The 13931-nt window shown below is 41.0% G+C and overlaps 1 protein-coding gene across 4 annotated transcripts in view; it reads right to left on the reverse strand.

Moving 5' to 3' along the window:
- The window catches only part of fbxw2 (F-box and WD repeat domain containing 2), a 40634-nt gene that overhangs the window by 2960 nt on the left and 23743 nt on the right, over positions 1-13931 (reverse strand). For 3 of the 4 annotated variants that reach the window (XM_038781981.1, XM_038781984.1, XM_038781982.1), the window contains 4 exons: positions 9494-9688; positions 8341-8474; positions 6323-6409; positions 1579-1748 (listed from right to left, as the gene is read on the reverse strand). In XM_038781981.1, the coding sequence (XP_038637909.1) occupies positions 1579-1748; positions 6323-6409; positions 8341-8474; positions 9494-9688 (586 nt within the window). The remainder of the gene's footprint in view (positions 1-1578; positions 1749-6322; positions 6410-8340; positions 8475-9493; positions 9689-13931) is intronic. The other variant, XM_038781985.1, reaches the window with a different exon arrangement.

Here is a 13931-nt window from a genome sequence, read left to right on the forward strand (position 1 = left end):
AATGGCTCAAGTGGAATATAAAACGCCAGTATGGATTGGTTGGGCCAAATGGCCTGTTTATAAGCAATTGACAAAATTTGTTTTTTTTTTTAAATGCAAGTTGTACACTTTCAAGAAGCAGTTAGAAAAAACACTTATAGGGCAATGGGGCAATGGGGATCAAAGGATATGGGGGAAAAATGGATTAAGCTATTCAATTGGAAGATCAGCCATGATCATAATGAATGGTGGAGCAGTTTCAGACGGCCAAATGGCCTCCTCCTGCTCCTATTTTCTATTTTTCTATAAATTATGACACGCAATTACAGGAAATAAAATCAAAATGAATTAGCGACCTTAGGATAAACGTCTGTGCCGGCTTATTCTGTTGTAATTACTAAACTATTACTTCTCAAAATTACCAAAAAGGATTTCCACCGTTTTAAGTGGAACGAAGGCCGGAATTCTCTGGCTGCTGGCTGGCAGTGGGAATCTCTGGCCTTTCGGGCAGTGCACACCCACTTGTGGAGTTCCTGACGGCGTGGGGTGGCTTCAATGGAAAATCCCATTGATGGCGGTAGGAGTAGACAATCCCACCGCCAGCAAACAATGTGCCGACTCCCGTTGTTGAGAAACATGCGGCAGGGAGGCCAAAGAATTCCACCCAAAAGGTCTCGCTGAAAGAAGACTTTCAGACTAGAAGAAAAATCCTACCCACTGAATTTCAGTGCTTATTTTACAAGATTTTCTCTCATGAGTTACCCCTTTCTAGAGGTCTGTCTTCATGACGTAGTAAATTGCATTTCTGAGATTGTTAGTGTAAACTACTTTGAATTGTTACCGTTACTGTTCATCATCATCATCCAAATGGAGAACACAGATTTTCCACTTACAGCTCATTTTAATTTTAAATTAAGTTATTCCACATTTGTAAATTGATCCCATTGACAATGCTGTAGTTTACCCTCTATTTTACTGTTAATATATTATTGTTACTATATTACTATTGATCTTCAGTAAATCTGTTTTCTAAACATTTTAGAGTTTGCAACTTGCACAAGCAAATGCTTTTCCTCCTGTTCTTTACACGTAGATGGCAAGGCTAGATTTATTGCACAGGATGAGATGCCTTTGCAATTATTTTGCCATGTCTCCTCTGAAAATTTGAAGCCTAAAGTCTGTGTAGCCAAACGGAGTAGTGGTGGCATGTTCCCTTTCCCAAACGACATTGCTTTTTGTGATAAAATTATAGTTTAAAAAAAATATTCCAATTAAGGGGCAATTTAGCATGGCCAATCCATCTAGCCTGCACATCTTTCGTGTTACGGGGGTGAGATCCATGCAGACATGGGAAGAATGGGGCCAGGATCTAACCCGGTTCCATAAGGCAGCAGTGCTAACCACTGCACCACCATGCCACCCAAAATTTCAGTTTTTAAAAGGTACTTGTTCCAATAACAGGCCACTATTCAGCAGATTTACTGAATCCAACTCAACAAGCTTCTGGGGATTGCTGTTTGAATAGCATTCACATTTCACTCCCACGCCAGAGCGGCAAGACTTTCATTAAAAATGTTCCCGATAACTTTCACATAATACCTGATAATATCGTAACTTGCAAAGTCCCACTGGTACAACCCTAGATCAGACGCGCAAACAATGTGCTTGCCATCAAATTGCAGTCTTGGTTGGAGGCATATGCTTCGGTCATTTGACACAGCAAGAGTCTTCAAACACTTGCAGTTGACCTCTCTCCCAATTGGCCAAACCTATAAAATGTTAATGATATTTAATGAAATATATTAGAACTACTAAGGAAGAAAATCTAGACTAGTATTTGCTCACATAAGAATGCGCGACAGCATTAGACAAGACTTAACTATTCCTGCTCTGCAAGTTAGCAGACCTGAAAGGCTGCCCCGAACTGTGTATTGGAATTAATGCAATTCCATAAAATGGTCCTCACTGCAGCATTTACATTATAAGGATTAGAATCTCGAACGATGAAACTAGTGTCAAGTGTATACAATATGGTTTCCAACAATAATATGGTGTCTATTACCTTCTAAGAACCTTGACTTTTGGAGACTCTTGAAATATAGTTTGCTTACTCGAGAAATTTCACTGAAAATTTCACCAGTACTTTTCACACCTTAACTGTGGAGATATTGTTCGGGAGCATCTAAAGCATGTAGTTCCAGAGTAGGACAAATAGGTATGCCCAAAATATTAACTGAGGGAGCCATCATTAACTGTAGTGAACCTTTTAAATATTTTCATCCTTGTGAAGCAAATCAGATGGGAGCAACCAGGTTCTCCCAGGGATAGGGTGGAGGTGTGGGCTGAGGGTGCTCTTTCAGGGGCCGGTGTAGACTCGTTGGGCCAAATGGCCTCCTTCTGCACTGCAAATTCTATGACATCCAGAAGTGAGGACATGAAGATATGACTCAGTGTAATGTGGATTTCAAGACATAACGGTGAGGTCTCAATTGTAGTGTAATTGTAGAACTTTGCTGTCACAGTAAGGAAAATTAAAATTACTCAAATGTTTAGGGAATCGGTGCCGCAGAAAAAGTTAATGCAAAAGGTAAGATCACATGGGGTTAGGGTAATTTATTAGCTTGGATAGAGGACTGGCTAACCAATAGAAGTCAGAGAGTCGGGATAAATGGGTCTTTTTCTGCTTGGCAAGATGTAACTAGTGGTGTGCCACAGGGTTCAGTCCTCATGACCCCAACTATTTACAATCTATAAGAATGGCGTGGATGCAGGAATAGAAGGTACTACAGTCAAATTTGCAGATTACACTAAAATAGGTGGGGTGTAAATTGCAACGAGGAAATAAGAAATTTACAAATGGATATGGATAGATTAGGTGAGTGGGCCAAAATTTGCAAATGAGGCTTGGTTGGAAAAATAGAAAGGCAAATTTTTATTCAAAAGGACAGAAACTTCAGAGTGCTTTGGTGCAGAGGGAAGCAGGAAATAAGGAAGGCAAACAATCATGGCATTTATGACTAAAGGAATAGAGCATAAAACTAGGGAAGTGTTGGTACAATTGTACGAGGTGAAATCGCACCTGGTTTACAATTTTGGTCCCCTTACTTGAGGAGGGATGTAGTTACATTAGAGGCAGTTCAGAGGAGGTTCACTAAATTGATTTCAAAGTTGAGGAGTTTGTCTTATTAAATGGATTTGATTGGCACTTTTCATAGAATCCCTACAGTGCAGAAGGAGGTTATTCAGCCCATCGAGTATGCACCGGCCCTTGCTCTAACCCTCCATGGAACACCACACTTGGGCCCAAATCTCCACTCCTATCCTCATAACCCCACCTAACCTTTTGGGCAATATTAGCATGGCCAATCCACCTAATCTGCACGTCTTTGAACTATGGGAGGAAATCAGAGCACCCAGAGGAAACCCATGCAGACATGGGGAGAATGTGTAAACTCCACTTAGTCATCCAAGGCCAGAATTGAACCTGGGTTGCTGGCACTGTGAGGCAGCAGTGCTAACCACTGTGCCACCGGGCCACCCTTATGAAGAGAGATTGAGCAGTTTAGGCCTGTATTTCCACATGTTTAGAAGAATGAGAGGGCTAATTGAGGTATAGAAGATGATAAAAGGTATTGACAAAGTGACATACAGCGGATGCTTCCTCTTGTGTTTCCTCCTCTAGAATGAGAGGTCATAGCTTTAAGATAAGCAATAGTAGATTTAAAACAGAAATGCAGAGAAATTACTTCTCCTAAAGGGTCATAAATCTGTGGAATTCACTACCCCAGAGTTCAATGGATGCTGGGGCATGAAGTAAATTTGAGGAGATAGAGAGATTTTTAATTAGTAATGGGTTGAAGGGTTATGGAGAATGGGCAGGAAAGTGGAGTTGAGGCCGAGATGAGATCAACTATGATCGTATTGAATGCGGTTGGTTTGAGGTGTTGGATTGCCGAATCCTGCTCCTTGTTCTTCCATACAAAGGAAAGAAGGGATTGGATTGACCTTTTAAAAGTGTACATAGGCACAATGGACTGAATAGTTTCCTTCTAAAATAAGCAAGTGTCTCAGAATCTCAACCACCTTTAAACAGCAGCAAAATTCTAAGAATTAACGAATAATAAATAAGTGGGATCAGAGTTCTTGAAGGATGAAGGCCAAAAGGTATTGATTCATTATACTCAGTGCCAAGGTCTTCATTAACTGTGATAACAATCAGAATTAGTAACAAAGTTATCTCTGCCCAGCACCAGAAAAAAATATTATGTTTGGAATCGCTGGGATTTGGGACAGAATGCTGTTCTAAGTCAGCCGAATGCATGTGAATGCCTTTGATAATTGAGGATTCGCACTCAGCGCCAAACGTGTTCTACATTGTGTGCCTGCACACGAGTTAAATTCAGTTTAGACTTCCGCAAAGTTGCCTGTTCCATCAGGAATCCTGTACTAGAACTGGGATATCAGGCAGCCAGATTCTAATGAGCTAACAGCATCAGGTCCTTGACCCAGAGCTAAGCCTTCAACTGAGCCAGTACCAAACTGGTATAAGAAACGGCTGCCTGATAGAAGAAGCTTCTGCATCACAATTTTGTAGCAGATGCACATCCTGCACAAGAATGTCACGCAAACTGAAAACAGTTTGCCACATGCGATGTATACAATTATTGCAAAAACTGAATTGGAGAACAAAACTGAAGTCTTCATTCTTAAAATTAATCTAGTTAAAGGGGAGAACCAAGGGAGATCCGAGTTTATCCAGGAAGCAGCTGTGCCTCAGATGCCAAACTGTTCTCGTACTTGAATTCCAATCTGATCAAAGTTACCTGAAAATAGGCAGAGAGTCTGTAGAATTAACATGTCTGGCCTCTTTGCCAGAGGGATCAAAGCGGGACGGGAGGAGTGTTCCTGCTCGAGGAAAGATGGAGGAGAAAGAGGCAGGAACAAGACACAGGCAGAGAGGAAAAGAGGGAGAATAAGTTAGTCATATCCCCTCATGGATTGTGACACGCACCCTGGTTAACATGTTAACTCCCACATCCAGAATCATAAATACACTGAAGACTGCGCAGAAATCAGTACTTCAGGAAAGGATAGTCAGATGGGCAACTGCAAAAAAATCTATTTAAAAAGTTGAAGTGTGGCACAGTATCACTTTACATGGGTGGATTTGGAACAAACAAAACAGCAGATAATTTTGGGGGATTCATTTGACAGACCTATGGAAAGTGGCCAGGGCTGGAGTGGAACGTGGTGCATGATGGGTTAGGACACAAACTTTCACCAGCAACATTAAATTTCACAATGTCATTATTTTGTTTTTACAAAAATATATTGTTCTGTTCCGTAGCATCTTGACTTCCTATGTTTCAAATGCCAACAAAGCATACAATTCACCTTATCTCTTTGCTGCTGTTATACACTGGTCAGCAGGTTTCTTCAGCGATGATAATATTGGACCCCCCAACACCCAGGCACGTTGATGTTATGAAGGACTCCCACAAATTACCGTGGCTGAAAAGTAACAAAACTCACTCCCAAACTAGAGACACAAATATATATTGGAACAAAACCCGGATTAGATTGCGGTCAATCCATTCCACCACTAAAAGCTGCTCTTTCAACTCATGGCATGATAAAAGTGAACGTCATTACTTCATAGGTATACAACACCAGATTAAGCTATTGGTTGTTGTAAAATCACATATCTAAATAACTTTTTCAGGGAAATGTTGCATTTTGTATAGCAGCTTTGAAAATCATGCAATAGAAATAGACCATCAAAATTTATTAAGTGCATCAGTAACAAAGGACAACAGAATCAAAAGTTCTAATAAATCTGTCAAGGAAATCAAAATAGGTAAGGTCACATTTAGAGGTAACAAATATGAATACAATGAAAAGCCCAAGATAGCTAATCACACTTTTTAAAGATCAGAAAAGAAATGGGCAAACTTATAATTCAGCAATCTTTGATGATTAACTAGTCAACAACGATTTGTATCTTTAATGGAGTAAAATATCAAGAGCGGTATTAGACAAAATTTGACACCGAGTCACTTAAAGAGACATTAGGATGGGTAAGCAAAAGCTTGGTTTTAAGGCGCATTCTAAAGGAGGAGGAGGACGACACGGGTAAGAGGATGCTGCGGCATGTGGCAGGGGTAAGCTTAAGGGGTAAGCATAGGCAGCTGAAGGCCTATCCATTGCAGCATAGCAGTTCAGGGATGCGCAATATTAGAGAAGCGCAGCTATCTCCCCGGTTTGCTGCAAAAACTGAAGTAGTCGTAAAAAGCTACGAGAGGATAGAAAGCAGTTTGTATCTCCTTTAAAAAAATTATTTTACCTTGATTTCATATTTATCAGCACTTAATAAAATGTAGTCCCCTGGATTGTGCATCACGGATTCGACCTGGCTGACCTGTAAAACCACCTACATTGGGAAAGGAAATAGGCTGAAGTACAGAGCAGGAGACACAGATTATGATGTTGTTATCTCAACAGCGTAGCAGACTTGCTTACTAAACGCTACCAGGTCATACACCCACATATTAATGAAATTCACCTACATGGCAAACGATTTGCTAACAACAAATTAGAGCAGTTTCCCGAAATCCAGTCATGTGATCCAACTATGTACAAGTTTTAAAAGTGCATTTAAAATGAAGTCAAACTTAATTGCATTCAATTAATATTGAATAACATCCACATTAAATGATGCTTACTATATATAAATTACAATGCTCTACCCATTTCTGTTAGAAAATCATTGTACAGGAAGTCCCCCCCTTAAGTAGAGGTTACATTCCTGAAAGTTGCAACTTTAAGTGAAATAACATAAAGGGAATCATAGGTTCCCACAGGAATCAACATCAAGTGAATCACAGGTTCCCATAGGAATTGATGTCAATGTCAGAGTTAGGTTCCTTTGGACATTTCTCACTTGGGAAAACCAAAGTACAAGTTGAAATACTGTACCATACATATGCAGAACCCTGAGTTCCCAGCTGAAATAACTTGTAAGCTAAAATACATCTATAAATATAAAAGAAATACAAAATACAATACAATTAAATTATTTAAAGTTTACAGTACCCATCTTAGTGCTCACTACTTTTAGTTCAAACAGGCTCCAGCTAGTGGCAGAACAGCAGGTAGCGGCTGAGATCCTGACTACCTGCACTGACCAACTTCTGCCACTAGATAGAGCCCAGGACTTCAGCAAGGAGACGGTCGGTGTGTGTGTGAGTGTGTGTGTTTGTGTGTGTGTATATAGCCGGCAGGGTCCTGGGGAAGCAAAGGCAAGGGTGGAAGCACTGCGGGAAACGTCATGTGAGCAGACAGGCCACAGAAGAGGAAGTTTGTGGCAAACGATGTTAAAGTTAACCAGGCAACATTAAACGGATATATTGACACTACTTCATTAACAATATTAAAGTGATGCAACATTAAGTGAGTTGACATAAAAAGTGAGGGCTTAATGTATTTGATATTGTTACAAATTCAACTCAGGCACACGAACCAAGTCCCAAGTGTCAAGTTCCACTCAAGGTTTGACACCACTCATCTCTTATGTTAAAGACAATACTTTCACAATGGTAGAAATCTAATCTTTTACACTTGACATCAGGTTTTGCTACGGTTCTTCCAATTTCACAGTTGCTTAGGAATACGCAATGGAAAGACTGTTGCAGGTGAAGTCTTCTGTTCACCATTCTGAAGTCACACGTTTAGCAAAATTCACAACATAGTGGGAGGATAGAAATCATCTTGGCAATTTCTATTGAGATAGCACAAGGAATATGTCTTTCATTTGACAGGTCCATTGTGAAGAAGTGATTTATTGTGATCTAGGTGCCACAAGGCGCACACACGATGATGGCTAGACTGACAACAAAAGGGAAAAGGAAGAGAACATGGAGACATGATGGAGTCAATATTTTGTACTTTTACTCCTTGGTTTAAGAGTTTCCAAACAAACCAACCCTAACTTAAATTTGGGCAGCTGACAATCAGTGATTTGTCTGAAAGGGGACAAACTAATTTAAAGAGATTGTAAGAATGAAGAATGGAAATAATTACACTAGCATTAGCTCTTCCGAGGTGCATTTCTGTGGCAACATTAAACGGGAGCTTTAGGATACATTAGGTTGCAACTCAGAACTGACTGACTGAATGCTAGTAGCAAATTGATCTATTTCCAGTACTAATGTAACATTGGATATCTTTCTAAAAATCATCAAAGTCCACAGCAAGTAGTAAACCACAAAGGTAGGGCTATCTTCACATTGTAACACATTTAATTAAACAAACAGAAGAAACAATGCAGATTTGCAAGATAAAATATAACACAATAATAGTCACCTTTGTCACCCATTCAGTGTGTTCAGTGAGGGTATTCAGACAGATTCCTGTTGATAATGACCAGACCTTCACAGTGAAATCTGCAGACCCACTGACCAGGGTGTCTAGTTCATCATTATAGTCAACACTGAAAACTGAGAGAAAAAGTTATGATGTTAGAACAGATCAGATTTCAGAGTCAACAAACAAAAAGAAAAATGTCCTTAAATGCCTCGGAAATATGTCCTTCAGCGATTATGTCCATAACATTTCTGTCTGGTCTGGATGCGCCGTCAGGGAGAGGTGTAGTTGTAGACAGATGAACCTATCGGGATCTAGGGGAGGGAAGAGGGGGGTAGGGTCAGATCAAGTAAACAAGAAGATCTTTCTAATTACTGTTTATATTGTTCATCATTCATTGTGACCTTTTTACTGGGACCAGTTTTAATTTTAGTGTTACTTTCTGCAGCTGGTAACCAGAATGGATCGGTCCCAATTTGAATGCAAGTAGCTTTCAAGTCGCGGTGGCTTGGCAAAGATGGTGAGATTGCAGCAAGGAAGCAAATTACGCCAGTAGCCGGGGACTAAAGTAGACTCAAAATAAACCATCAAAAACTGGGAACACAGTACACCATGCTTTGAAGTTTAATGCTCAAGCACACTGGGTGATGTATAATGTTACAACAGTTGGGCTTTAATATACCCAGTGGGGCTTAGGAGCCTGAAAACTATGCTGGAAGAGACGAAAACATCAGATGGAGAATGCAAAAGCTCTTAAACCGTGAATAAATACTGAATTACAACCGCCTGCTCAACTTAAAAACAAACAATGCACAAGTGCACTAGATTATAGATACCCTCTGGTAAGTGATAGTAAGTGTGCTTAGGATTTAAGAGCATGAAATTACAGATGGCAACTAGTGTTGAGGGTATTAGCAACAAAATGGAACACAACATTTTGGAGCTACATGATTGGGGAAAACAAATATTACCATACACCACACTGTAGCTTTATAGGGGTTATTTTATTAGGGAAAGTATGTATGCAGTAAGAGATCTTAGTATGTCAAGAATTACATACTCAAATTTAAACAGCCACTTTTACTTTCACCACACATGTACTCTGAAGGTCAAGTAGCAGAAGTAAAATTATTTCCATTTTGTTGTTCACTACCTGCTCCTGTATGACCTCGGAAGTTTTGGGTCTTGGTTCCTGAACTCCAGTCCCAGCAGGCCACTGTGTTATCAAACGATCCTGTAACTAGTTTCTGCTCATCAAACTTCACTGTCGCACACGTGTGAGTCTGGATCCCATATATACACTGGCCAGTACAAACATCCCAGAGTTTGGCAGATAGATCGTCCGAGCCTGCAGTTCAAATCAAAATCAAATTCAGCATTTTTTTCAGCACTGTATGTACAAATATACAATTTCACAATACAAATTGTCTGTGCGGAGTCTGCACATTTTCCCCGTGTCTGTGTGGGTTTCCTCCGGGTGCTCCGGTTTCCTCCCACAAGTCCCAAAGGGCGTGCACTTAGGTGAATTGGACATTCTGAATTCTCCCTTGGTGTACCCGAACAGGCGCCGGAATGTGGCGACTAGGGACTTTTCACAGTAACTTCATTGCAGTGTTAATGTAAGCCTACTTGTGACATTAATGAAGATTATTATTATATGTGCCAATTTTATAATATAAATAAATTGTAAGTTCCAACATTTCCAATTTCTGCAAAAAAGAGATTTAATCATTCTGAACTGACAGGTCTCTCTAATATGGGTGCCTTCAACCCCCAATTACAGTTTAAACAAACATTATATTCAGCTCAACTGAGTTAAAGCAGAGTTGAGAGATTCTCTCATGCCTCCTCACTCTAACTTTGTTTAGAAACAGGTACTCCAAGTTCTGAATCTGGACCTCATAAATGAGTCTACTGTATTGTTTAAATTTGCCCAGCTACAGTAAATAATAATAATAATCTTTAGTAGTGTCACAAGTAGGCTTACATTAACACTGCAATGAAGATACCGTGAAAGTCGTCACACTCCGGCGCCTATTTGGGTACACCGAGGGAGAATTCAGAATGCCCAATTACCTAACAAGCACGTCTTTCGGGACTTGTGGGAGGAAACCGGAGCATCCGGAGGAAAACCACACAAACACGGGGAGAACGTGCAGACAGTGACCCAAGCCGGGAATTAAATGCAGGTCCCTGGCATTGTGAAGCAACAGTGCTAACCACCTGCTGCCCAGTGAGTATTTAGAGTCATAGAACTTAAGAGTTTTACAGCACAAAAAGAGGCTCTCAGCCATCCCCCCTGCGCTGACCATCAAGCACCTATCCTAATCCAGTTTTCCAGCTTCTAAATACTTCTTCAAAGTTGTAAGGGTCCCCACCTCTACCGGCGTTTCAGGCTGCGAGTTCCAGATTCCAACCACCCTCTGGGTGAAAACGTTTTTTCTCACATCTCCTCCAAACCTCTTGTGCATTTCCGCACATCCATGTCCCCTGGTTATTGACCCCTTCAACTAAGGGGAAAGGTACATTCCTGCCACCCTATTTATGTCCCTCAATTTTATACACCTCAATCAGGTTCTCCCCCCCCCCCCCCCATCCTTCTCTGCTCCAGGAAGAACAACCACAGCCTATCCAGTCTCTCCTGATAGCTGAAATGATCTAGCCCAGGCAACATCCTGTTAAATCTCCTATTTACCACACCACCAAATTTTGTGTCATCTGCGAACTTACTTATCATACCTCCTACATTCACATCCAGATCATTAATGTGTATTAAAAACACCAAGGGAGCCACTGATCCCTGCGGAACACCACTGGACACAGGCTTCCAGTCACAAAAACAACCTCTGCTGCCTACCACCAAGCCAGTTTGGGATCTAGTTTGCAAAATTACCATGGATCCTGTGGGCTCTTACCTTCTCCAACAGCCTCCTATGTGGGACCTTGTCTAAAGCCGTACTAAAGTCCACGTAGGCTACATAAACCGCACTACCTTTGCCTACACACCTAGTCACCTCAAAAAAATGTAATCAAGTTTGTAAGACTAATATCCCTTTGACAAAGCCATGCCAACTTTCTTTGATTAATCCTTGCCTCTCCAAGTGGAGATTAATTCTGTCCCTCAGACTTTTTTTCCGGTAATTTCCCTACCACTGAGGTTAGGCTCACTGGCCTGTAATTTCCTGGTGGTCTGTCCCTCGTTCCCTTCTTGAATAACGGCACCACATTAGCTCTCCTCAGTCCTCTGGCACCTCTCCTGTGGCCAGAGAAGATTTGAACATGTTTGTCAGAGCCGCTGAAACAGCAACCTGGGATACATCTCAACTGGCTCCGGGGATTTATTCACTTTTAGGCCCGTTAAAACTGTTTTACAACTTAACATTGAGAGAGAGGAGGTATTAAGTGAATCACAATGCCCCTCTCCGATTGCTATACCTAAATTATCCATCTCCTCAGTGAACACAGATGCAAAGTACTCATTTAAAGCCTCACCTACATCTCCCAGTTCCAGACACAAATTGCCACGTGGTCCCTAATGGGCCCTCTTCTTCCCCTAGTCAATCTCCTGCCCTTAATATATTTATAAAACACCGTTGGATTTTCCTTTATTTTACCTACAGTGCTTTTTCATGCCCCCTCTTTGCTCTCCTAATTTCTTTCTTAAGTAACCCTCTGTACTGTCTATATTCCTCAGGGCTTCCGCTATTTTGAGCCCTCTGTATCTGCCATAAACCTCCTTTTTTTCCCTAATCCAACTCTGGATGTCCCTTGACATCCAGGGTTTTCTGGACTTATTGCTCCTTCCCTTCACTATCATGGGAACATGTTGACCTTGTATTTCCTTTTTGATTGAATCCCATTGCTCTGTTGTAGATTTTCCTACAAGTAGCTGGTCCCGGTTAACATTGGACAGATCCTGGTCTTATTTTATTAAAATCGGCCCTCTCCCAATTAAGAATTATATTTTCAGTCCATCTTTGTCCCTTTCGATATCTCCCTTAAATTCAATGGAGTTATGGTCACTGTTTCTAAAATGTTCCCCCACTGCAACTTCAGCCACTTGCCCGGCTTCATTCCCCAAAACTAGATCCAACACTGCCCCTCCCTTGTAGGACTTTCTCCATTATGGCATAAAAAGGTCGCCTGGATGAATTTTAAGCATTCCACTTCCTCTAAACCTTTCACACTTTGAATATCCCAGTTAATATTGGGGGGGGGGGGGGGGGGGGGGGGGTTGAAATCCCCTACCATTAATTTTGTTGCTGAAGTACATGTGCCCCAATTTTTGTTGCTAAACTACATGTGCAAACCTAATCTATACAATAAGCAGTCTCAGAAAGAAATGATTTACACAAAAGTTGTAATCCTCTCATATCATACATATCATACAAGTGGATATTAATACAGTAGCAAGAACGTACAACTGTAGTACTTTCACCATAAAAGTGCTTGTACTAGTGTAATCAGAGTTAGTTTCTAAAGTGGAACTCAAACAATTGTATTGAAATATAATCTGGGTCACTTGCTTCCATACCTCTCTCAGCCCTGGCCCTCAGAGGTACTTCTGCTCAGCATGCCCCTTTATCCACACTCAGTTTGCCAATGCAAATTTGTTTTAAAATGGGGCCTTGACAAAAAGCAGGTACCCTTTACTTACAATAGTTGCAAGTGCAGAATAATCTTGAAGATAAATAAAAAAAGTGCTGTGCTTGATCAGAGATGTTTAGGACATTGAAGGAAAACGTATTGCGTTTTGGTCAATGCCCCGGCTTCAGTTTCTGTACAGAGCATGTGCGTTTGCTCTGCACAGTATTGTGTGCAAGGGAATGGTATATCCTATGAAGTGTCTATTCAGCCAAATTGCCATTAATCAAACAGACTAGACACATTACAAACCAGTATCAGTGACAAGTGGAACACAGACTGAATTACACTCTGAAAATAGCCCACAATCAAATGAAGCAGCAACAAGCAGATATAAACAGATCACACTTATTTTAGTAAACATGACGCAATGAAGGTACTGTACATTGGCGAGGTCATTACACCCGCAGATTTCTACATTTCCAGACATTGGAGTTCACACTCATTTCAAACTGAAGAATGATAAAGTGACATTTGATTCTGTTTTTCTGATATTACTCATCCGGAGAGGATTATAGCGCACCCATCAAACACCAGAAAAGATCGATGACAACCACAGCCAGTAACATCAGACACCGGCTGGTTGACGACCCAGAGATGTCGGACTCTCATTAACAGTTGCATGTTTCCGTAGGGTTAGCAGTCATTCGAATAGGCAGCCAGGCTGCTGAGGCAGAGCAAACCAAATCGCCGTTGTAAGGGGAGAAAAGAACAAACACCATGGTTACTCTTCTACTTCCCAACAACCCAAAAACCAACTGAACTGCGGATGTAGAGAGGACTACAGCACCGAGAAGCCTCCCCTCTTGGGCGAAGGCACTAAGTGGCAATTAACAGCTGGGAGAAAAAGGTTAGGAGAAAAAGATTCTGCCTATAAAGTTTGGCTAATAATTCACTCCCTTATTTTACAGTTGCCATTTCAGTAAAAGCACCACGTTTAGAAGAGA

Source organism: Scyliorhinus canicula, chromosome 21, assembly GCF_902713615.1.
Source record: "Scyliorhinus canicula chromosome 21, sScyCan1.1, whole genome shotgun sequence".
Lineage (NCBI taxonomy): Eukaryota > Metazoa > Chordata > Chondrichthyes > Carcharhiniformes > Scyliorhinidae > Scyliorhinus > Scyliorhinus canicula.